This window comes from Hordeum vulgare, chromosome 7H, assembly GCF_904849725.1.
Source record: "Hordeum vulgare subsp. vulgare chromosome 7H, MorexV3_pseudomolecules_assembly, whole genome shotgun sequence".
NCBI lineage: Eukaryota > Viridiplantae > Streptophyta > Magnoliopsida > Poales > Poaceae > Hordeum > Hordeum vulgare.
The window spans coordinates 860,773-886,797 of record NC_058524.1 but is presented as its reverse complement, the minus strand read 5'-3'; the positions used below and the strand labels follow the sequence as shown (position 1 = coordinate 886,797).

Below are 26,025 nucleotides of genomic sequence, written 5' to 3'. Positions count from 1 at the left end.
GGACAATTTCTAATCATAAGCTTCATCCTCTCCCAAGATTGTGCAACGTGTTCATGATCAAGTTGCTTGAAATTCATGATATCGTTACGTAAGGAGATGATCTTAGCCGGCAGAAAATACTTGGATATGTAAGCATCTTTGCACTTATCCCAAGAATCGATACTATTTTTAGGCAAAGAAGAAACCCAAGTTTTTGCGCGATCTCGCAACGAGAAAGGAAAAAGTTTCAACTTAATCACATCATTATCCACATCTCTTTTCTTTTGCATATCATAAAGCTCAATGAAGGTATTGAGATGGGATGCGACATCTTCACTAGGAAGGCCAGAGAATTGCTCTTTCATAACAAGATTCAGCAAAGCTGCGTTGATTTCATACGATTCCGCACTAGTGGCGGGAGCAATCGGAGTACTAATAAAATCATTATTATTAGTGCTCGAGAAGTCGCAAAGTTTGGTGTTTTCAGCCATGATGACTTCAACAAACAAACAAGCACACAAGCAAGCAAGAAAACCGGCAAAGGGAAACGGCAAAGGCAAAAGAAAACGGCGAAGGAGAAATGCAAATGAAAACGGCAAATGTGAAGTGGGGGAGAGGAAAACGAGAGGCGACTGGCAACAAAAGTAAATGCAAGAGATGAGTTTGTGAGACCTACTTGGATAGATCTTGATTTCTCCTCCGCGGCAACGGCGCCAGAAATACTTCTACTACTGCAACAAAAGACCTTCCAATGGCGCCAGAAATAGGCACGTTGTCGGAAAATTATCTTGACGTGCTCCTCAGCAATGGCACCAGGAATCCTTCTGCGACGGCTACGCCTTAATTGACTTCCTAGGCAAGTATGCAAAGGATTTCCCCCGTGGACTTGGAGCCTTGCGTTGGTGTTCCCTCGAAGCGGAAAGGGTGATGTAGCGTAGCGGTGGTAAGTATTTCCCTCAGTTTGAGAACCAAGGTATAAATCTAGTGGAGGAGTATCTCAAGATCCTGCACAAACGCAAAAGCTTGCTCCCAACGATATAAAGGGGTTGTCAATCCCTTATAGATTGTTTGCCAAGTGAGAACTGAAAGCAACAAAGTAACAAAGCAAAGTAAAAGCGGAGGTGTAAAGGATGGATGTGAATAGAGTCGGGGGCCGTAGTGTTTACTAGTGTATTCTCTCATGAAAGCAAGTAGACGGTGGGTGAACAAATTACTGTCGAGCAATTGATAGAACCGCGCAAAGTCGTGACGATATCTATGACAATGATTATATCTATAGGCATCACGTCCAGAACAAGCAGACCGATACTTTCTGCATCTACTACTATTACTCCACACGTCGACCGCTATCCAGCATGCATCTAGTGTATTAAGTCCATAAGAACATATGAATAACGCCTTAAGCAAGATGACATGATGTAGAGGGATAATCTCAAACCAATGATGAAAACCCCATCTTTTTTACCCTTGATGGCAACTACTTAATGTGTGCCATGCTGCCCCTACTGTCACTGGGAATGGTCACCACATGGTAGAACCCAAAACCAAGCACTTCTCCCATTGCAAGAATCATAGATCTAGTTGGCCAAAAAAAACACAAGACTCAGAGAGACTTACAAGGATATCAAATCATGCATATAAGAAGTCAGCAAAGACTCAAATATATATCATAGATAATCTAATCGCAAATCCACAATTCATCGGATCTCGACAAACACACCGCCAAAGAAGATTACATCGGATAGATCTCCATGAAGATCATGGAGAACTTTGTATTGAAGATCCAAGAGAGAGAAGAAGCCATCTAGCTACTAACTACGGACCCGTAGGTCTGAAGTGAACTACTCACGAGTCATTGGAGGGGCGATGATGATGAAGAAGAAGCCCTCCAACTCCAAAGTCCCCTCCGGCAGGGCGCCGGGAAGGGTCTCCAGATGAGATCTCACGGAAACGGAAGCTTGCGGCAGCGGAAAAGTATTTTCGAGGCTTCCTTGATTATTTGCTGAATTTTGGGGAATATATAGGCCAAGGATCTTGGTCAGGGGGCGGCCAGGGAGGCCACAAGCCCTGACACCGCCGCCTCCCCCCTGGTGGCGTGGTGAGGGCTTGTGGGCTCCCTGGAGCCCACCTGGCTTGGCCCAGAGGCCCCCTGATCTTCTTCCGTTCGGGAAATTTTTTTATCATTTTGGGGTTTTTATTCCGTTTGGACTCCATTCCAAAATCAGATCTCAAAAGAAACAAAAACACAGAAAAAACAGGAACTGGCACTTGGCACTGAATTAATAAGTTAGCCCCAAAAAAGATATAAAAGGTACATAAAACATCCAAAGATGACAAGATAACAGCGTGAAACCATAAAAAATTATAGATACGTTTGAGACGTATCAACCGTCTATACTAACATCAATCCGGGGGGGAGTCTTGTTTTACAGTTATGTTTTCGATTTAAGCGTGGAACTGGGCATTCCAATTACCGAACCCTTTCTCGTGAATGACAGTGAATAAACACATATCGAGGATAACACGCCTAACATGGAAGATATCAATAGCCCCCTGTCACCACATGAGCGGTTTGGGCATGCAAAACAGATTATTTCTTGAAGGTTTAGAGAATGGCACATGCAAATTTACTTGGAACGGCAGGTAGATACCGCAAATAGGTAGGTATGGTGGACTCTCATGGAAAAACTTTTGGGTTTATGGAAGTGGATGCACAAGCAGTATTCCGCTTAGTACAAGTGAAGGCTAGCAAAAGACTGGGAAGCGAGCAACTAGAGAGCGACAACAGTCATCAAGATGCAATGAGTTTGACTAACATGGAGTGCAAGCATGAATAGGATATAAATCACCATGAAAAAGAACATCATAGAGGCTATGTTGATTTTGTTTCAACTACATGCATGAACATGCGCCAAGTCAAGCCACTTGAATAATTCAAAGGAGAATACCATCCTATCATACTACATCATAGTTATCTCAAAATCTATGTTGGCATTCAAGACAAACCATTATAAGCTCTCAGCTAATTAAGCATGGCATCAGAAACTATGGTCTCTAAGTTGTCATTGCAAACATGATTTCTCACAACAAAGCTGAATCTGGGACGACAAGCTAGTCATATTTACAAAAACAAAATAGATATAGTTCATACCAGCTTTTCCAGTCTCAGTCACTTCATCATATATCATCATTATTGCCTTTCACTTGCACGATTGAACGATGTGAACAATAATAAGAGTGCTCGTGCATTGGACTAAGCTGAACCTGCAGGCAAACACAAAGGAGAAGACAAAGTAATATGGCTCTTTGAAAGCTAAATAGGTATGCATGCAAGAGCCACTAAACATTGTAACCAATATCTTCTACCTTGACCCAAAGAAAAAGAAAACTATTTACACGGGAAAACTCCCAACAAGCAAAAGAAGAAAGGAAAATATTTTTGGGTTTTCTCAAAAGGACACAAAACAAGAAAACAAGAAAACAAAAATAAACTAGCATGGATAATACAGTGGAAAAGTGTAAACACCGACTATCAAAGTGAAAGCATAAGCATGAATGTAAGGTCGGTGAGAACACGTACTCCCCGAAGCTTAGGCTTTTGGCCTAGCTTGGTCTACTCTCATGGACGGTCCTGGCGAAACCCAAAATCATACTGGGTGTTATACGGGAGTGCTGCAGCCACTGCCTAAATAGCTGCCTCACGAAGACGAGCAGCCGTCGCCTCCCTCTCATACTCCTCTCCCTCTCCTATGGTTATGTAGTATCTCCGTTTTACCTGAAAGTCAAAGAAAGCAGGAGCAGGAAGGGTAATATGGAAAACACGCTGCCGGTTAAATATCAAACGGTATAGGAGGGATTCATCATCCCTATCAAGGAACTGGTAGCGTGTTAGAGCGACACGATCAAGGTAGGCTGTACGGATAGGGGGGGTCTCGTGAATGGATGGGTACTCCAAGAAAATTTGCTAAGCGCTTAGCATAAATTCCACCAAAGAAATCCCCATCAATGGCATTATTATTCAGCCTCGTTGCTATTATAGCTCCCATGTTGAAGCTCCTGTCACCTGTTACTACGCTCTTAAGGATACTAAGGTCAGATGCGCATAGGTGACAATGTGCCCCCTTGTCGTTAATGCATCTACCTATGAAGAGGGCAAAGTAGTGCAAGGCAGGGAAATGAATGCTTCCTATGGTAGCTTGCGTGATGTATCTAGTTTCTCCAATAGTTATATTAGAGACAAAATCTCTAACCAAAGACTTAGCATGATCATTAAGACTACCCCCATCAGGTATCTTGCAAATCATATTGAAATCCTCCAAATCCATTGTGTAGGATTTATCATACAGATCAAACAGTATGGACGAGTCACGGCCAACTGAAAATTTAAATCTACGCATGAAAGAGGCAGTGAGCATATCATACTGTTAACATTTATCTGAGAGGAATTCTTCTAACCCGGCATTGCGGACAAGTGTATCAAACTCATCCTTGAAACCTGCTTCGATCATGAACTCATCGGAAGGCCATTCACATGGTTGTACCGGTGCGTCCCTTAGTTGATAAGGTTCGGGCTCCCGGAAAGAAAGACGGGGACCCTTCTTACTTGAGGAACCACCATGAAACTTCCTCCTGAACATAATTTCCTTTTGCTGAAATTTTTGAAGTTCAAGAGAAAAGTGAATGAAGACCAACCACACCTTGTAGCAATTACTCCTACTAGTGCCTAGAGACCGTATCACGCGCTAAAACTTCTTGGGACCAGCTAAAATCAACATTTCAAGCTGAAGAACAGGGTCACCAAAGTAGCAAGAATACGCGAAGGATAAATCACTAGAGCAAAAACTAATTGGACCAATGGAGGAGTCACTTACCAAGGAGTAATATCCCCAAAACGGTTCGGAGAATGGTAAGGAGATCGAAAATCACAGCCAAATGAGAAAGAACACGGGTTTGAGCTGCAAAACGATTTTTTCTGGAGGTAGAAGAAGAGGGTGGGAGCTGGAATGAGTGGAGGGGGTCCCTGTGGGCCCCACAAGCTTGGTAGCCGCCACGAGTGAGGCGGCGGCTACAGGGCTTGTGGCCCACTGGTGTGGCCCCCAGGCCAGCTCTCAGTCCCAGTATTTTTCAAATATTCCAGAAAAAATCATACTAGATTTTCAGGACCATCGGAGAACTTTTATTTTCGGGGTATTTTTCTCCGGGACGCTAAAACAGAGAGCAGGAAAAACTAAACTAAATCTATCATTTTTCTTCTAAGCAACAGAAAGTGAAAGCTTAAAACAGAGGTATGTGACTCTTTGATTCATCCATTTCATGGTCATCGAAAGAAATCCTCAATGGGGTTGATCAAATCCTCATGACAAAGCCTTTTCGAATCGCAAGAGGAAACGGAGAATTGTCGAATAGCCACTAAGTCACCTCAATGGGGATATGTATCTCCCCAACAAGCAAATCATACTTCATCTTGACACGAGGAATAGGGCATTCAAAGCTCCCAATAAGAATCAATGAAGTTTTTTCGATAGCATTGATGCAATGTACTTGATATCGTTTCTTCGGAAAGTGCACTGTATGCTCATTACCGTTGACATGGAAAGTGACATTGCCTTTGTTGCAATCTATAACAGCCCCTGCAGTGTTTAAAAAGGGTCTTCCGAGGATGACAGCCATGGCATCGTCCTCGGGAATATCCAAGATAACAAAGTCTGTTAAGATAGTGGTGTTAGCAACCACAACAGGCACATCCTCGCAAATGCCGATAGGGAAAGCAGTTGATTTGTCGGCCATTTGCAGAGAAATTTCAGTGGGTGTCAACTTATCCAGTTCAAGTCTACGATAAAGAGAGAGCAGCATAACACTAACACCGGCTCCAAGGTCACATAAGGCAGTTCTTACGTAGTTTCCTTTAATGGAGCAAGGTATATTGGGCACTCCGGGATCACCAAGTTTTTTAGGAGTTCCACCTTTGAAAGTGTAATTGGCAAGCATGGTGGAGATCTCAAGATCTGGTATCTTCCGTTTATTAGTCACGATATCTTTCATGTACTTAGCATACGGAGACATTTTGAGCATATCAATTAACCGCATCTGCAGAAAGACGGGTCTTATCATCTCAAATAAGCGCTCAAAATCCTCATCATCCTTTTTCTTGGATGGCTTAGGAGGAAAGGGCATAGGTCTCTGAACTCATGGCTCCCTTTATTTACCATGCTTCCTAGCAGCGAAGTCATTCTTATCGTATCTCTTAGGTTGTGGGTTATCAGGATTAACCGTAGGTTCAATCTCCACATCCTTATCATTGCTAGGTTGAGCATCATTATGAACATCGCTGTCCATATTGTCACCAGGTTCATGTTCATCACCAGATTGTGTTTCTGCATCAGACGCAGAAATATCATTTGGTTCTTCAGGTGTGACAGTATTTGGTGAACTGACATGTAGGTTTCTATCATCCTTCTTCTTAGGATGACTGGGTGTGTATCAGCATTAATCCTTGAGAATCTTGATCAATTCTCTTAGGATGGCCTTCAGGATACAAAGGTTCCTGAGTCATTTTGCCTCCTCTAGTAACGACTCTGACAGAGTTGTCATTTAATTCATTGAGCAAGTCATTCTGAGCTTTAAGTACTTGTTCTACCTGAGTAGTAATCATAGAGGCATGTTTACTCAGAAGCTTCAGATCATTGACATTTCTGTCTAAACAAGCACTTAAACGACTAAGCATACGAGTACTTTGTTCCAAATGTCTGCTAACATAATCATTGAAACTCTGTTGTTTGGCAACAAAGTTGTAAAATTCATCAAAGCATAGGCTAGCAGGTTTGTCAAAAGGAATATCACTCTCATCAAACCTACGCAGAGAATTTACTTCTACTACCTGTATCGGGTTATCGAGACCATGGATCTCTTCGATAGGTGGTAGATTTTTGACATCTTCAGATCTAATGCCTTTCTCTTGCATAGATTTCTTGGCTTCCTGCATATCTTCGGGACTAAGGAATAGAATACCTCTTTTCTTAGGAGTTGGCTTAGGCGGTGGTTCGGGAATAGTCCAAGCATTATCGTTGATCAAGATGTTATTCAATAGAATCTTAGCTTGTTCTATAGTTTGTTCCCTAAAAACACAACCGACACAACTATCTAGGTGGTCTCTAGAAGCATCGGTAAGTCCGTTATAGAAGATATCAAGTATCTCGTTCTTCTTAAGAGGGTGATCAGGCAAAGCATTATGTAGCTGGATGAGCCTCCCCCAAGCTTGTGGGAGACTCTCTTCTTTGAGTTGAGCAAAGTTGTATATTTCCTGCAAGGCAGCTTGCTTCTTATGGGCAGGGAAATATTTCTCACAGAAGTAATAGACCATATCCTGGGGACTACTCACACATCCAGGAGTAAGAGAAGTGAACCAGGCTTTAGCGTCGTCCTTTAGAGAGAAAGGAAACAACTTAAGGATATAGTAGTAGTGGATCTTCTCCTCACTAGTGAAAACGGTAGCTATATCGTGTAGTTTGGTAAGATGGGCTACGACCGTCTCAGACTCATAACCTGTTGGAGAACGTCGCATGGGAAACAAAAATTTCCTACGCGCACGAAGACCTATCATGGTGATGTCCATCTACGAGAGGGGATATTCGATCTACGTACCCTTGTAGATCGCACAGCAGAAGCGTTAGTGAACGCGGTTGATGTAGTGGAACGTCCTCACGTCCCTCGATCCACCCCGCGAACCGTCCCGCGATCAGTCCCACGATCTAGTGCCGAACGGACGGCACCTCCGCGTTCAGCACACGTACAGCTCGACGATGATCTCGGCCTTCTTGATCCAGCAAGAGAGACGGAGAGGTAGATGAGTTCTCCGGCAGCATGACGGCGCTCCGGAGGTTGGTGGTGATCTTATCTCACCAGGGCTCCGCCCGAGCTCCGCAGAAACACGATCTAGAGGTAAAACCGTGGAGATATGTGGTCGGGCTGCCGTGGCAAAGTTGTCTCAAATCAGCCCTAAAACCTCCGTATATATAGGGGAAGAGGGGGAGCCTTGCCTTGGGGCTCAAGAGGCCCCAAGGGGGTCGGCCGAGCCAAGGGGGGCAACCCTCCCCTTCCAAACCGACTCCAACTAGGTTTGGAAGGAGGAGTCCTTCCCCCTTTTCCCACCTCCTCTTTTTTTTTCTCTTTGATTTTCTTCCTATGGCGCATAGGGCCTTCTTGGGCTGTCCCACCAGCCCACTAAGGGCTGGTGCGCCACCCCCAAGGCCTATGGGCTTTCCCGGGGTGGGTTGCCCCCCCCCCCCCCCCCCCCGGTGAACACCCGGAACCCATTCGTCATTCTATATATCAATCTTCGTGTCCGGACCATTCCGGAAACCCTCGTGACGTCCGTGATCTCATCTGGGACTCCGAACAACATTCGGTAACCAACCATATAACTCAAATACGCATAAAACAACGTCGAACCTTAAGTGTGCAGACCCTGCGGGTTCGAGAACTATGTAGACATGACCCGAGAGACTCCTCGGTCAATATCCAATAGCGGGACCTGGATGGCCACATCGGATCCTACATATTCTACGAAGATCTTATCGTTTGAACCTCAGTGCCAAGGATTCATATAATCCCGTATGTCATTCCCTTTGTCCTTCGGTATGTTACTTGCCCGAGATTCGATCGTCAGTATCCGCATACCTATTTCAATCTCGTTTACCGGCAAGTCTCTTTACTCATTCCGTAATACAAGATCCCGCAACTTACACTAAGTCACATTGCTTGCAAGGCTTGTGTGTGATGTTGTATTACCGAGTGGGCCCCGAGATACTTCTCCGTCACACGGAGTGACAAATCCCAGTCTCGATCCATACTAACTCAACGAACACCTTCAGAGATACCTGTAGAGCATCTTTATAGTCACCCAGTTACGTTGCGACGTTTGATACACAAAAAGCATTCCTCCGGTGTCAGTGAGTTATATGATCTCATGGTTATAGGAACAAATACTTGACACGCAGAAAACAGTAGCAACAAAATGACACGATCAACATGCTACGTCTATTAGTTTGGGTCTACTCCATCACATGATTCTCCTAGTGATGTGATCCCGTTATCAAGTGACAACACTTGCCTATGGTCAGGAAACATTGACCATCTTTGATCAACGAGCTAGTCAACTAGAGGCTTACTAGGGACAGTGTTTTGTCTATGTATCCACACATGCACTGTGTTTCCAATCAATACAATTATAGCATGGATAATAAACGATTATCATGAACTAAGAAATATAATAATAACTAATTTATTATTGCCTCTAGGGCATATTTCCAACATAACCGTGGAAAGGATCAGATTCGACTAGAGAGATTATCTCAGGGTCGACAGAGAATTCATAATCCTTATCGGTGATAAAGATAGGTGAAGTGGCAAATTTCGGGTCGTATTTCATTCTAGCTTTCAGAGATTTTTCCTTCCACTTGAGAAGTAATTTCTCAGCGTCATAGGCATCCTTACACGCAAGAAAATCCTCAGCTATCTATCCCTCCATAACATAACCCTCAGGTATATCAGGCAATTCATATCTAGGAGAGCCAGATCTAGCAGGAGCAAAAGCAGGTTCTATCTCAATAGCATCGGCAGTTTCAGAAGCATCACGAGCATTGGCAGTAACTCTAGCAATATGAGCATCAAGGAATACCCCTAGTGGCATATCAGGTAAAGTAATATCTCTAGCAGTATCAAGCATAGCATCATCAGGCAAAATAGCATCTCTAGCATCATCAGGCAAAGCAGTATTAAGCATAACATCATCAGGCATAGCATCTCTAGCAGTATCAGGCATAGCATCTCTAGCAGTATCAGGCATAGCATCTCTCGCAGTATCAGGCATAGCATCTCTAGCAGCAGGTGGTGTCGCAAACTTACTCATAACTGAAGGTGAATCAAGTGCAGAGCTAGATGGAAGTTCCTTACCTCCCCTCGTAGTTGAGGGCAAAACTTTGGTTTTTGGATCTTTCAGATTCTTCATAGTGATCAGCAGATATAAATCCCAAATGACTCAGAGAATATATCAATCGCTTCCCCGGCAACGGCGCCAGAAAAAATGCTGCTAGCAGTCCCCGGCAACGACACTAGAATAATGTTGTTGACGTGTTCCTCACTTGATGCCTCCCCGGCAACGACACTAGAATAATGTTGTTGACGTGTTCCTCACTTGATGCCTCCCCGGCAACGGAGCCAGAACTGCTCCCACTTGCTCAACAATTAGCAATTGTCTTGCAATGGCCCACCAGCGCGTGGGTTCACGACAGTTTTCACGGGTAGAGTATTCAACCCAAATTTGTTGGTTCGCCCAACAGGAAGTGAAAGGATACTCTCAAGTATTAGCAGCTGAATGTGTCAGATTCAACCACACCTGAAAGATTAGTATCTGCAAGCAAAGTATCAGTAGCAAAGTAGTATGATAACAACGGTGCCAGAAACGATCTGGTGACAAGGCAGACTATTCCTAACTGTTGTATCAATGGCGCCAGAAGTTGCTCGTGGACGGGAAATAGTCTTTTCCTGGCAACGTCGAGAGAACAAGTATTATAGCAGGTAGCAGCAGTGTAACGAGTAACAACAGTGGCAAGGAACATCAGTAGTGACAGCAGTAGCAAGTAGCAACAGTAGCAAGTAACAGCAACATCAACAGTAGTAACAACAGCAGAGCAAAACAAGTAACAACAGTAGTGGGACAAACTCGTAGGCAATGGGTCGGTGATTTGTTTGGATGATATTCATCATGCAACAGTTATAACACGGAGAGATATGTGGCTAGCTCCCATTCGTCAATGTGATGTAGGCATGCATTCCGTGTGTCGTCATACGTGCTTAGGGAAAAGAACTTGCATGACATCTATTGCCCATCTCTCCCGTGGCAGCGGAGTCCAAGAGGAAACTACGGGATATTAAGGTTCTCCTTTTAATAAAGAACCGGAACAACGCATTAGCAACTGGTGAACACATGAACTCCTCAAACTATGGTCATCACCGGGAGTGGTTCCGGTTATTATCACTCCGGGGTTGCCGGATCATAACACATAGTAGGTAACTACAACTTGCAAGATTGGATCTAAAACACACATATATTGGTGACAACATAATAACTTCAGATCTGAAATCATGACACTCGGGCCCTAGTGACAAGCATTAAGCATGGCAAAGTAGTAGCAACATCAATCTCAGAACATAGTGGATACTAGGGATCAATCCCCGTCAAAACTAACTCGATTACATGATAGATCTCATCCTACTCATCACCGCCCAGCGAGCCTACGAATAGATTACTCATGAACGATGAAGAGCTTCATGGAATTGGAGAGGGAAGAAGGTTGATGATGACGATGGCGACGATTTCCCCTCTCCGGAGCCCAAAACGGACTCCAGATGTGCCCTCCAGATGAAGAACAGGATGTGGCGGCGCCTCCGTATCGCAAACGCGAGGAAATCTTCTCTCTTGATTTTTTCTAGGACGAAAGTGAATTTATAGAGCTGAGTTTAGGGGCTGCAGAGCCACGTGGGCCCCACAAGCTTGGTAGCCGCCACCAGGGGGCGGCCTCAGGGCTTGTGGCCCACTGGCCCATCTCCTCAGGTGGATCTTTGCGCAGGTATTTTTTATATTTTCCAGAAATATTCTCCGTAAATTTTCAGGACGTTCCGAGAACTTTCATTTCTGCACAAAAACAACACCAAGGCAATTCTGCTGAAAACAGCGTCAGTCCAGGTTAGTTCCATTCAAATCATGCAAATTAGAGTCCAAAACAAGGGCAAACGAGTTTGGAAAAGTAGATACGATGGAGACGTATCAGTATCACACCAACGGCAACTCCTCAACAAGGTATGAACACCACCCCACCTACCCAATTACCTGCACAAGAATATCTATGTCAACTTGATGGGCATAATTGTCATATAAACAAGAAATGCAACAAATAGTTATAAAAGACAATATACCACATCTGAATCATAAACCGGACGAGGGCCGACTGGGACGGATATCAAGACCATGACACTATGTATAACAAAATCATACATGTAAGAAAACTATCTAAATCATACAAAATAAGATTTTTTTTTGAAATAAAAAGGATAAGAACAAGAGGATCACCAAGGTGGTGCCGGTGACGAGACGGTGCGGGCGATCGACGGTGGTTAGGACAGAGACGGGAAGGCAGTAAGTAAACCACACCTACACATATGCAAACTAAGAAGTTAATTTGAGCTTAAATTGTACATAAATCACTCTCAAACTAAAACCCACAAATCACTATATAATTATGGACCATTTAGCAATGAGAGATGAAAGAACAAAATTGCTAACCTTTGTGAACATTTGGATTGGATGGGGTGGCTCAAATCTTGACAAATCTGTGGACAAATGAAGGATGAACTCGAGCAAGGCAAGAAAACAGAGGAGAGAAAGGGATAACAGAGAGCTTGGGCTCGGGCTGGATGAAGCAGTATATATAGGGATACTTTTAGTCCCAGTTGGCCATACAAACCGGGACTAAAGACCTATATCTAGTCCCGGTTTGAATTACCAACCGGGACTAATGGACCTTGCAGGGCCCCAGCCTGACAAAACCCTGCCACCACCTCTTTAGTTCCGGTTGGAACTAGAGGTTACTAATAAACTGGGACTAAAAACATTTCTCACGAATCGGGACTAATAATTATATTAGTCCCGGTTCAAGAGCAAACCCGGATTAATAATCCAAACATAAAGCCTATTTTCTACTAGTGTCTGTGAACCAATGCCAAATCACGTTGTATGATAAACTGCATCCGGATAGCTGGATTGTTGCGGGAGGTTTGGGGGCCTGCTTTGGAGATGCCGAAAAGATTCATCGACGGCACCACAATCAGACTGAGATAGTGGAAGACAAAATGCCACAGCCATGATTAATTAACTGTACTAATAAATTACTCCAGTGTGGTACAGGTATCAAGGCATGCATGTGTAGTTAGCTTGTTTGCCAAGGCAGCAACTATGAAGAAGAAGATTTAACAAAATGAAGCTGGGTTGGGTAGTGGAGAAGACTGAGCAAAGTCGACGTTTACCATTGACTTCATTACTGCCGGATCCAAAATCATGTGCTATGCTACTACAGAGGAAGTTTCACGGAAGGTGCACCTGCAACTAAGCAGACTTGTAGTATTAGCAGAGTTGACTAGTGACTTGGTACAAGTCTTGTTGCATGTAGTGAGAAACCAAATTCGAATACATGATCAGCGGAAGTGGCATGAGGGGGTTGGTGGGTCGGTAGGGAGTTTATTAGTCAGTCTCAAAACCTACTTCCTCCGTCATGGTTTAGAAGACGTGTTTGGAAATTTTATGAAACCTAGATGGTTATTGATTGACTGTGAGATGAGTTGAAAAATATCATTCACACTACGCATGCATATAGAAGTAGTACAACGGTGTACTAATTAGCTGCTAGGAGTAAATGCAATGCGCCTTAAACTTTGTTTAATGTGAAAATGCACGTAAATTTAACCATGCCTTCTAAACCGTGACGGAGTGAGTAACATATTTTTTTGATCCATTAACAAGAAATACTTGCATACTCTTTTGAATGCTCCCACAGTTGTGTATTGTATATAAAAAGTGAGTGAATTTGTTAACAACAAAAATCGTGACAAAATATGCATATTTAGTTGTAGTGTTTCTTATTTGGCAGGAAAACTATGGAGAAGGCCCTGAAAATAAATTTGATTAAAAAAGGTAATTAAAAGAGTTGAAAGTCGATGTATACCCAAGGGGGTATACGAGGGCTGTACAAGATTTAGTGATATACAAAAGAAACAAAAAACAAATTCAACGGTGAATATTGGCATTTACTATTTGGTACTGTTTGCTGAATTTGTCTTTTCATACCACATACGTGAATTTGTGTTTTAACTTGAAATTTTACGTGTCCATAGAACACCATCTCTCTCGCATACATTGTATTTTCTTGATAACTTTCCAGCACTTCATAGTTTCCACGTGGTTTACAATGTAACTTGCTTTTCATATGATATTCTCTCATAACAACTGCCGTCAACTAAGGCACGTTCTAAGAGAATTAGCTTTGTCAACTTTTAGTCTAAAGGAAAGTAGGTGACATTTCCTTCAAAAGAAAAGGTGAAACCTAGAACCAATACTAGGATTAAGGTTGTCAACGATTTGGTATTTTTGTCTTTCCAAATACGCTAATCTACTATGATGAAAATTTCACCGATAAGCGGTCTAGCAAAGCAAAGAGAGTCTGCAAATTCATTGTTGCTCCTAAGTTAAAGGCCGGTTTTGCATGAGCGTCTTTGACTACAAAAATATGAGATGATCTTTTTCTCGACATCATTGCTGGAGCAAAGGATATGCCAGATGTTATCCGGAGCAATAAAGTTTACCCTTGAAGCCTTTCTCTACTGTTGACGCTATCACTAATGAACGTTCAAGTAAAACAATTCAAGCTTGTTCATATTTGGAATACCAGACCAAGTTGACGACTATGTGAATTCACACCGAGCAAAGAACCACACATAAATTTAGACATAACAGAAACCACCAACGCCACATGGGAGATACAATCTTCGGATTTGGAAGAATTTCATAGATTTCTAACACAACCCTCATGATTGAGAATTCATCCAATGCTTTGGATGAAAGAGGGAAGTAGAAAAGATGAAGAAGATCCTCCTAGTCAAAGTCTTATTATATTTATCTACCACCGGTGGTAGTTACCACCACTTACGTTTTGTATGTTGTATGTAGTATCTATCAAATCGGAGAGTATGTATGCGTAGTATGTAGTATATAATAAAGTTTAGGTAGTATATATACTATTTTTTTTGTAGTATGTATCATATTTTGTGTATATTCTTTTTTACATACAAAAATATATGTATTTCATAAATATAATAAAAACTATAGGAACATATCACATGATATATATATATATATATATATATATATATATATATATATATATATACATATATATATATATACACACACACACACATATATATATATACATATATATATACATACACACACACACACATATATATATATATATATATATATATATATATATATATATAGGAAAAATATAAGAGAGAGAGAGAGAGAGGGGGAGAGTACCCGCAAAAAAAAAAAAGAAAGAGGGGGAGAGAAAGAGAGAGAGGTTTTCATCCAGAGCAATTGAATGGAAATGACCGAGGCACCCACAAAGCAGGTCGTGGTGAAGCCAGAAAAAATGTTCAATGGGTTCTCCTTCGTCAAACTATTGGGTCAAACCAAAAAAAAAAGAGTTCTAGGCAATGCTTTAGTTAGTGATTATCACAAAATTATTGGGTTCGATCATCTAAACCTAACCCTAACATGTTGGCCACAAAGAAAACTACATGGTTCTTAGGTTATTAATACCAAAAGAGAATCCAAAGCATGTGAAGGATAAACTACCTAGTAGACATACAAATAGATAAACAAGATGGACAATATTTTCATTAGAGACATTGATAACAAGGAGGTATGACTTTTGAAAGTTGACTATGAGACCCGTGGATTGGCCATAGGATTGTATGATGTCTTCGAGCCAAAGTAATTTCAGATGGTAAGCTTCCACTACGAGAAGCGTGTCATCATCATTGTAAATGACTGAGAAACTACTGTTTTGAGTTTGGGAGAGGGAGATTGAGTAACACTGCTATGAAAAACCTTATAGGCAGGACCTCAGTAGTAGCGCTGGAAAACACAATTAGCAGCAGCACTGATCCGGTTAAGCGCTACTACTAAAACCTTCGCAGTAGCGCTGGATATATATCCAGCGCTACTGTTAAAGGAGGCCCAATGAGGTGTACAAACGGTAGTGTTAGTAGCAGCGCGCACTTGTGTAAAGCGCTACTGATAAGTTGAATAGCAGTAGCGCTTTCCTTAAACGAGCGCTACTGATACGTATATCTTCTCCACCTTATCCAACCGGCCACCCCTCCTACTCCCCTCTCCACTCCAATTCACTCCCCCCTCCCCCCGCACCCCCCGTCGTCCGCCACCGCCGCCGTTCCCATCGTCCGCCGCCCGCCGCTCCAGGTTCTCCTCCTCCCTCCTCCCTCCTCCTCCTCTCTCCTCCCTCCTCCCACCCTCCGTCGTTCGAGTTCATCAATGTCATTCTTGTATATGTGAAATCAGTATCTTTTTCCTTTCAACCTTTTGTATGGGAAATCAGTATCCTAATGTCACAGTGATGAGTTCATCAATTTATTTTCCTTTCAACTTTTTGTATGGGAAATCGGTATCCTAATGTCATTTTTGTGTGTGTCCTGGACATCATACAGTGTGCATGCATTCAGTGTTGCAGACAATCATATGAACCAACTAAATATAGTAATCTTAATTACATTGACGAACTTGCACTAAAATTTACGAAGAAACCTTTCAAAACAAAAAATGAACCAAAATAAGTGTCGTTAAGAATCATATTACTGTTCATTTTGTGAAGTTTCTCAATGTAATATTATAAAAAAATATCCTTGAGATTACAACTTACGAGCATATTTGTTGGTCTTTGTGAAAACATGCTGGGCTCTTTTTCTCTAATGATGAAAGGATCTAATATAACATCTCTAATACATATATCTAGCAATGCTTCACTTTTTAGCCACAAGTAGTTTATTTCCTTGTGCTACATTATATTTCAATATATGTATAATGTAGTTTTTTTACTGTTTTTAGTAAGTTTTATTAAAAATAGTTTATTTAGTAAGTGTTTAATAGAAATAGTTTAATCGGTGAGGGAGTGTCCACCATATATGAGAGAAGAAGAATGACGACGGTTATCGTGGGGGTCGCTTCTCCTCCTTCTCCTTATGCTAGATATTTGTTATGCACTAGGGGAAGTAGGAGTAGCGACCATCATCGACGGTCGAAAAATCGGTGAGGGAGTGTCCACCATATATGAGAGAAGAAGAATGCCGACTGTTGTCGTGGGGGTCGCTTCTCATCCTTCTCCTTGTGCTAGATATTTGTTATGCACTAGGGGAAGTAGGAGTAGCGAGCATCATCGACAGTCGAAAAATCGGTAAAGGGGTGTCCACCATATATGAGAGAAGAGTGTCCATCATATGTCATTTATTTAAGTTCCTCAACCATATTTATTAAGTAATTTATGTCATTTATTTAAAAATATTTGACAACTAATTTCTATTGACAACTTACTTTCATCCCCTCTCGGCGATTCTCATTCTCCTAGGGTTAGCGCCGCCGCCTCCGGCCACCTCCGACGTCGCTACGGGCCACCTCCGACATCGCCCCCGGCCACCTCCTACCCTGCCCCCACACGGTACTACCACGCTCTTGCTCCCCTCTAGTTCATACTAGCTCAAACTTGCAAACATGCACAATCATTATTTATAGTTGATATAAAAAAGGTGGGCAAGTAGTACAGTGCAATGTGTTATTGACTAGAGGATCATGCTTATGCATCCATGAATCAAGAAGAAAATCTTGTGTTTGGGTTTGGGTTTGGGTTTGGGTTACCTACCTGAGCGTTGATCCCCTGAACATGAGCTAATTAGTTTTTGTCATATGAACTTGGTTAATTTGTCATATGATGTTGCCATGTTTTCTTGAGATAGCCTATGTCATATTTGGTTAATTTGTCATATGATGTTTCCATGTCATATTTGGTTGAAATATTAAACAATAAGAAAATTTTCTCAGAGGAATTTGTCTCAGCTTCGACAATGCCCGGCCCGCATCCTCGTCGTCGAGTGGTCGTCGAGACCCTGCTTGATAGGCGCCATGTCTGGGACTGGGCTCCGTCGGGCTGGCACTGGGAGGTGCTACCTTCCAGGGGGCACACCTTGGTGCGGAATCCGGGTCTCATCGTTGACCTGGAGCTTCTTTGGTGGCGGTCGCGTGGGCCATTATCGGCGACGAGGGAGCCGGCCCCCACGGAGGTGGTACGTCGTCGTGTCAGGGAGGAGGACGAGCACGTCTGTCGCTACATGGCTGCGTTGGATGCCAGGTTCTCCAATACCTGGCAGGTTCTCCAGGGACATCACCCGAGCTATGATCCGGTGATGGTTCCTTATCTTTGGGTTGCCACCGCCTGCACCTTGAGACATCAATTGGATTATTATTAGTGATATTGTTATATGAGTATGAGTTATATGAGTATGAGTTATATGTGTATGAGTTATATGAGTATGAGTTGGATGAGTATGAGTTATACGAATATGAGTTATATGAGTTGTTAAATGAGTATGAGTTATATGAGTTAAATGAGTATGAGCTACCGATAATCCGATCCCCATGTTGTTGATATAGATGATGATGATGCAAATATTGTCGATGATGATGATGATGCAAATATTGTCGATGATGATGATGATGATGATGCTAAATATGTAGAGCTTGAAAATATTCTGAATATTCTGAATACTGCTAATATTGTCGATGATGATGCCTTCTGAATATTCTGAATACTGCTAATATTGTCGATGATGATGATGCATTCTGATAATGCAAATCTGTGAAAGCAATAAAAGTTAGCAGTAGCGCTGGAAAATATTAGCAGTAGCGCGGCTTAGCAACAACGCTTTCTATGCGCAAGCGCTACTACTAAAGTTACCAGTAGCGCTGCCCGTACCGGTGCTACTACTAGGTGTTTAGCTGTAGCGCGATAGCTGTAGCGCTTGAACCAGCGCTACTGCTACGCATATATCCAGATCTACTACTATGTTTTCCCTAGTAGTGTAAGTTCAGTTGACTGATGACCCGCAAGTATAGGGTATCAATCGTAGTCCTTTCGATAAGTAAGAGTGTCGAACCCAACGAGGAGCAGAAGGATCTGACAAGTGGTTTTCAGCAAGGTAAAATCTGCAGGCACTGAAATTGTCGGTAAGAAGTGATTGTGTGATGAGATGATTCGTAGCAAGCAACAAGTAACAAAAGTAGCAACGGTGCATCAAAGTGGTCCAATCCCTTTTGTAGCAAGGGACAAGCCTGGACAAAGTCTTATAGGAGGAAAAACGCTCCCGAGGACACACGGGAATTTCTGTCATGCTAGTTTTCATCATGTTCATATGATTCACGTTTGTTACTTTGATAGTTTGATATGTGGGTGGACCGGCGCTTGGGTACTGCCCTTACTTGGACAAGCATCCCACTTATGATTAACCCCTCTCGCAAGCATCCGGAACTACGAAAGAAGAATTAAGACAAAGTCTAACCATAGCATTAAACTAGTGGATCCAAATCAGCCCCTTACGAAGCAACGCATAAACTAGGGTTTAAGCTTCTGTCACTCTAGCAACCCATCATCTACTTACTACTTTCCAATGGCTTCCTCTAGGCCCAAATAATGGTGAAGTGTTATGTAGTCGACGTTCACATAACACCACTAGAGGAAAAGCAACATACAACATATCAAATTACCGAACGAATACCAAATTCACATGACTACTATTAGCATGACTTATCCCATGTCCTCAGGAACAAAAGTAACTACTCACAAAGCATAATCATATTCATGACCAGAGAGGTAATTAGTAGCATCAAGGATCTGAACATAAACTCTTCCACCAAGTAATCCAACTAGCATCAACTACAAAGAGTAATCAACACTACTAGCAACCTTACAACTACCAACCGGAGTCGCGAGACGGAGATTGGTTACAAGTGATGAACTAGGGTTTGGAGATGAGATGGTGCTGATGAAGATGTTGATGGTGACGAGTCCCCTCCGATGAGAGGAGTGTTGGTGTTGACGATGGTGACGATTTCCCCCTCCGGGAGGGAAGTTTCCCCGGCAGGATCGTCCTGCCGGAGCCCTAGATTGGTTCTGCTCAAGTTCCGCCTCGTGGCGGCGGCGAAACCACGAAAAAGCTCCTCCTTCATTTTTTCCTGGACGAAACCCTCCATATAGCAAAAGAGGGGGGCAAGTGGGCCTACATGGTGCCCACAAGCCCTCATGGCGCGGCCAGGGGGGTGGCCGCGCCGTGCAGGCCTGTGGCCAACTGCACGCCCCCCTCTGGCACTTCTTCGGCCCAGTATTTTTGATAAATCGGGAAAAAATCCTCGTTGATTTTTATGGCGTTTGGAGTTGCGCAGAATAGGTATCTCAAACTTGCTCCACTTTCAGGCCAGAATTCCAGTTGCCGGTATTCTCCCTCTTCATATAAACCTTGCAAAATAAGAGAGAAAGGGCATAAGAATTGTACCGTGAAGTGAAATAACAACCCAAGAAGCGATAAATATCAACATGAAAACATGATGCAAAATGGACGTATCATTGACATCATCTCTTAATGATGGATTAATGGGAGGAGGTTAGATGACAACAAATAGAAGACATGAGAGAGGGACACCTTATCTGCACCATGACGGCAGTAAAGTATCTTTCAAGGGACACCATTAAGATTCATAAAGATGTATCAGTGGAGAGCTAGGAGTCAATCCATACAATCCAACGCTTATTAAAGCCCATATCCTCCAAAACCCCGACGATGGTCTCGTGCTCAATGATGTGGAAGGACTTCTCAAAATCAAGTTTAAGGACAATGTTTTCCATTTTTATTACTCGGATTGGTGCATAGATTCAAAACTCCAAGTGAGGTCCTATCACTAATGAAACCATTATGATTTTTGTGCGTGATCTGAAGAATGCCCCTTGATATCTATAGGCAAGGATCATAGTAATGTTTTTAATGCTAGAATTTAGGAGTGAAACACGGTTGTAATCGTTAATGAGTTACACGGGGAATGAAATTTGAAGTCTTCTTTTATGATGTTCCAACATTTTTCAAGAAAAGGCCATTGAAGCCATCCGGTGCAGGGGTACGGTCAATTAGGATATCATGGATAATTTCGTCTATTTGTTCTCTAGTTGAGGTGGTGCTTTATACTTCATGTTGAAAATGACCTTCGCCTAGATGCTTCAACGGGATCCATGCCGGAATAAGACAAAAGGGGAGAATGGGCTTTAATGGTTACTAAACTAAGAAAAATTTGCTACAATTTCAAATGAACTTTCCAATGAAATGGGGAAGTAGTGGCCTATAGATATAGTAGTACTAATGAAACCACACGAGAATGATGCTTTTCCTTGGTTTCGGTCACGTTTCTGTTTCTTGAACCCCCACTGACAGGTGGGGTCACACATAAATAGATCGTGGATCTATCATGCTGGCGTGCGATTTAACAAAGAGTTATTGTCATGGAAGGAAATGTACCAAATTCAGCTACAATGTAATTGTAGGGTGTATGAAATTGTACCCACCATAAATTTTTATGTGCTATCATTGTAATTAACTTAAAAGAAAAAGGTCGTGTAATAACTGTGATAGGGATGTACAGACCGAAAGCCGTACCGTTGAACAAAGCAACAGTCATAGACGTACACAAAGCTTCTACACAGAATAGCCCAAGAACAATTTTCACACGACTTATGTACTTCATGAGGATACTAATAAAATAGAGAGACCACCATGCCGATTGAGAAGGGTGTTAAGTTTAATTAGATGAAAGGCAGTGGTGGAGCCCCCCCCCCCCCCCCCCCCCCCCAAAATTTTTTTTTGGCAAGGATCATAGTGACGTGCTTAGGGCTATAATTTAGGAGTGAAATAGATTTTATAATCATTAACTCATCATAGAGAGAAAGAACTTAGAAGTCCTCTTCTATTATGATCCAGTTTCCTTTTCGTTTTGAGAAAGGGCCATTGAAGCCATCAGGCCCATTGGCACGATCAATTAGGATATCATGGATAACTTTGTGGATTTGTTCTCTAGTAGAAGGTGCTCATAAAATAGAGGAACCCCAGTGGCGGTTGTGAAGGGTATTTAGGTTTAAATGAATGGAAGGAAGGGTGGAAAGCCCAATTAATTCGTTCCTAATACGCATGTCTATAGTAAAACAAATCAGATTTTTTTCCCACTATCCCTCCTTAATATTTAAATTTAATTAATTCTGCCTCCACCAAATACTTTATGGCCAATATGTTTTGTGTTTTGGGCTATAAATCTTGACCAAATGTCATATTATGGAACACCTTTTAAAGATAAGAAGAGAAATGGTCGTAAAATAACTTTTTAAAACATATCACAAATAAGTTTATTTTGTCCCTATTTAGTTTCTTTAGTTCTCATACACCTTTAGAATATAAACATTTGTGAAAATATAAATTCGAAGTATACAGTTCTTTGTTTCGCACTAGATATGTCCCCGTGTTTTTTATCGAGGGAGGGGGTATTTTTTTAACACTAAAATAGGACCATATGGGACAAAACATGATGCAAAGCAAATAGACAAAATAAGATCATGTTTTAGTTATAAAGTATATATTTTCAGCTATTTTTTAAATTGATGAAATATGTATGTGTCCATGATTGATCTCCTTTATTGGGTTACCAAATATAATATATTGACCTATTTGCGGACCGTGAATATATTTCTATACCATAAATTGATCCAAATATTGGTTTGATGAAAACCATAAGGGGTGAAAAACTAGGGGAAAGCGATGGTGGGTGTGAGGACGAAGGGTGGTGGGGAGAAAACTCGGTGAAAGATGAAACCTCAGGTTATTTTTAAGTAGTACTCCCTCCGTTTCTAAATATAAGTCTTTTAAGCGATTTCACTATATGTCTACATACGGAGCAAAATGATTGAATGTACACTCTAAGGTATGTCTATATACATCCGTATGTAGTCCACTAGTGAAATCTCTACAAAGACTTATATTTAAGAACGGAGGGAGTAGAAGTAGTCAGATTGCAGGCATGCACACATGTGAGTCGGTTGTTTCTTTTTATGAATAAACTATAGTTTCAGAGAATACATTCACCAAAATCATATAGCATTGACAACACATGCATGAAACTCCATTACTTTATTTATTCGGGCTGAATTATTACACCTTGGTACCTATTCCTATAAGTACCTCCCTAAAAAGAATGTGTCCCAAAACTATCTCTCTCTAGAAAGAATGAGCCGAAAACTACCCAAAAAAGGAAAAAAACTGCCAAAAAAAACTGAGAAAAGGGCTAATATCTATGGTGCAACAACGTTCTCCACAAATTTAGAGCTATGTATACCTAGGCATGATCGACTGTAATGTTGAGACATTATTTACAACTATAAAATGAAGATGTAACTAAAAATGTTGGTTTTTTTGTGTATATATGCACTGTCTATATGCAAAATGAATGTAAAAAAGAGATTAAAAAAAGGAAAAAATTGATCTAATCGACCGCCTGAATCTATGTTGCGTCTGAGTGTAGTATGTGTTGGTGTTCATTGCTAGCCTTTGCGAATCGGCCCTTCACCCGCTTCCGCGTGTCCGCCCTTGCTTTGCGGGAGGCGTACATGATCTGCTTGCAGAACCTGCAAAATTCATTCAAATTCAAATTTAAACTCAAGCTCGCATCAGTTGCAAAAAAAAATCGGTACATAAAAAGAGTTGTGAAATGAAAGTAATAATAATTCAGACTTACTTTCTGTTCTTCTTCTTCTCGTTGTACCTTTGCTTGGCCCTGTCCCTTTCCTCTCGCTTCTTAGCAATGGTGCTTGGATCTTGCTGATGATGAGCCGCTGTTGCTTGCTCATCCGTGGGCAGCATCTGTGATGGTTGGTTGGCATCGTGACAGCCGGTGCCATTCTCCGGTGGAGGTGGCGGTGGCGACATTAGGGGCATGGAAGGGCAGAAAGTAGGGAAGCCATCGAGGAGCAGCGAAGGATGGTGATCGTTGCTTCCCATGGATTGGAGAAGAGTAGTCGATGTCATGACCGGCTGGCACGAGGAGGAGGATGGATTATAACATGAGTATGATGATGACAGGATCTGGCAGATCGACGGTGGCAGCAGCTGCTGTCGCTGCCAAGAAATTAAACCAAGCTCGGAATGTTATTGTCATTGTCCAGTAATAACTGGGTTAGAACTGTGAGTGAGTGAGTGAGTGAGTGAGTGAGTGGTATGTATGTGTATGTGTATATTTACCTCATAAGATAGTGAAGGCCCAGCTGAGTGATGACCAACAAATCCTCCATTAGCATTCTCAAGCCCAAAAGTTGAGCATGCATTGTTCCAATCATCACAGCCGAAGCTGCTGCTGCTGGTGCCTCTTTGATCTCCTACTATAGTGGTTGTTCCACTCGCGTCGCCTATGTGAGGTCCATCCTCCATGAATGTTTTGAGAGAGTGCACCACAAATTAACAGAATGAGTACTCATGCGCCATCCTAGTAAAGAGGTAAGAAAGAGATATCCGATGGGAATTAGCCGTCGATTCGTCGAGGCAGCGAAAACTATCTTGGCACTTGTAGCTAGCATTGTTGGATTTAATTGTGTGCTAGGAATGATGGAAGTTTTTTAGTTGATTCAATTATGTGTGTACAATTTGCTCAATTAGCTAGGGAAAGGAATCATTTCTCTATCATATATATACTCCATTACAGTTATTTTCAGATTCTTAAATTGGAAGATCGACGGTTGGCCTCGATCCATATGAAGTATGTAGCAGTCCCCCGTTTTCCTTGAAAATGCTAGATTGCGTCAATTGTAGATTTTTCATACTCGAATTACTACATTTTGTAAGGAAGAAACCCTTCAGGTGTGCCTCTTTGTTTCTTCAGGCTTCACTGGTTCTGTATGTAGCAAATGTGTCTGCATTTTTGTCTAGATTTTTTTTTTGTGTGGTTTATATAGTGAAAGTAACCAACATATGGGTTCAATAGATAATCTCGGTCATGTCAGTGAGTGAGTGAGTCAGATAAAGATCCAAGCTTTGCATCACAAAAACTGAGCAATCATTCAGAGGAGGACTGGTATCCTTCATTCATTAATCATTCATATGATACACCATTGCATGCATGTATCATGGCAGGAAAGAGATCTCTCCCTTTTTTACATCACAGATAGATAGATAGCAGTAGCACACACACTACCCACTAATTCCTTATATGTATGGATCCCTTCATTAATCACTCACACTTTCTCACAGACTTTGTATTGTCATCATTCTCTCTTGTCAATACCAATCCCTTGATGGATACAAGATGACACACACACATTGAGTCACACAATGAAAATAATATCCATGTAAGATTTTGCGCACAAGATCATCAGGGAGAGTAAAAGAAGGAGGAGGAGAAGTAGAAATTAATAAGTGAAGCAAGTGTTAATTAGATGGTGAGGTACCTGAACGTCCTGCATGATCTGGGGCAGCTTGTCGGCGAGCCAGGCGTCGAAGTCCTCGTGCAACGGCGGCGCGTCGACGGAGAGGAGGCGGAGGATCTCGGCGGGCGTGGGGCACCCGGTGTATTCCTGGACGAGGGAGGCGCCGTCCTGCGTGGCGAGGCGGTCGGCGCAGGCGTCGCAGAGCGTGGCCGGGGCCGGGTTGCCGGCGGTCTTGCAGCGGATCGCGGCGCGGGCGACGGCGCAGGCGTCGCAGAGCGGGGCGCGCGGGTGTTGGGCCAAGAGTGGGCTGGCGCCGTGCACGGCGCCGTCGCACTCGAGGCAGAGCCGGGCGCCGTCGGCGGAGCAGTAGACGACGGCGCGCTGGGTGACGCAGTTGGTGCAGGCGAGCGACGCGGGCTGGAGCTGGTGGTGGTGGCGCTGGTCCGCCATTACGATGGCGACTGCACATTCATCTACCAGCTGCAACGCATCCGGCAATGAAGGACGGACGGGCGGTTGGGGTGGCGGCGCCGGTGAGAAGGGGCTGCGGGGTGGGTGAAATAGGCGGCGGGGGCCGGAGAGGCCGGGAAGGTTCTGTTGGCGGTTGGGTTTGGCGGTTGACGGGCGTGCCAAGTCCGATAGACAGGTAGGAGTAGTACGTAGCGAGGAAAGGAAAGCATGCATGCATGCATGGATGGAGATCGAGCAGCTTCCTTTTCGGCTGGAGTTGTAACCGCCACTCCCGACGGACCCGTCCCTGCTCACCCCCCATGAACGTTCCTTTCTACAAACCCCAAATTAATTGTTACTCCTTCCCAAGACCTTGTGAGACACATATATATATATATCTTTCTTTTCTCCTACA

General features: G+C 42.7%; 1 protein-coding gene across 1 annotated transcript; it reads right to left on the bottom strand.

The window, feature by feature from the left end:
• Positions 1-23,475: 23,475 nt before the first annotated feature.
• LOC123407467 (zinc finger protein CONSTANS-LIKE 14-like) lies at positions 23,476-25,610 on the bottom strand. Its single transcript, XM_045100600.1, has 2 exons — positions 25,182-25,610; positions 23,476-23,880 (listed from the first exon to the last, which is right to left on the bottom strand). Exons 1-2 carry the CDS (start codon positions 25,608-25,610, stop codon positions 23,476-23,478), a joined length of 834 nt encoding a protein of 277 aa, XP_044956535.1.
• Between the last annotated feature and the right edge of the window lie 415 nt (positions 25,611-26,025).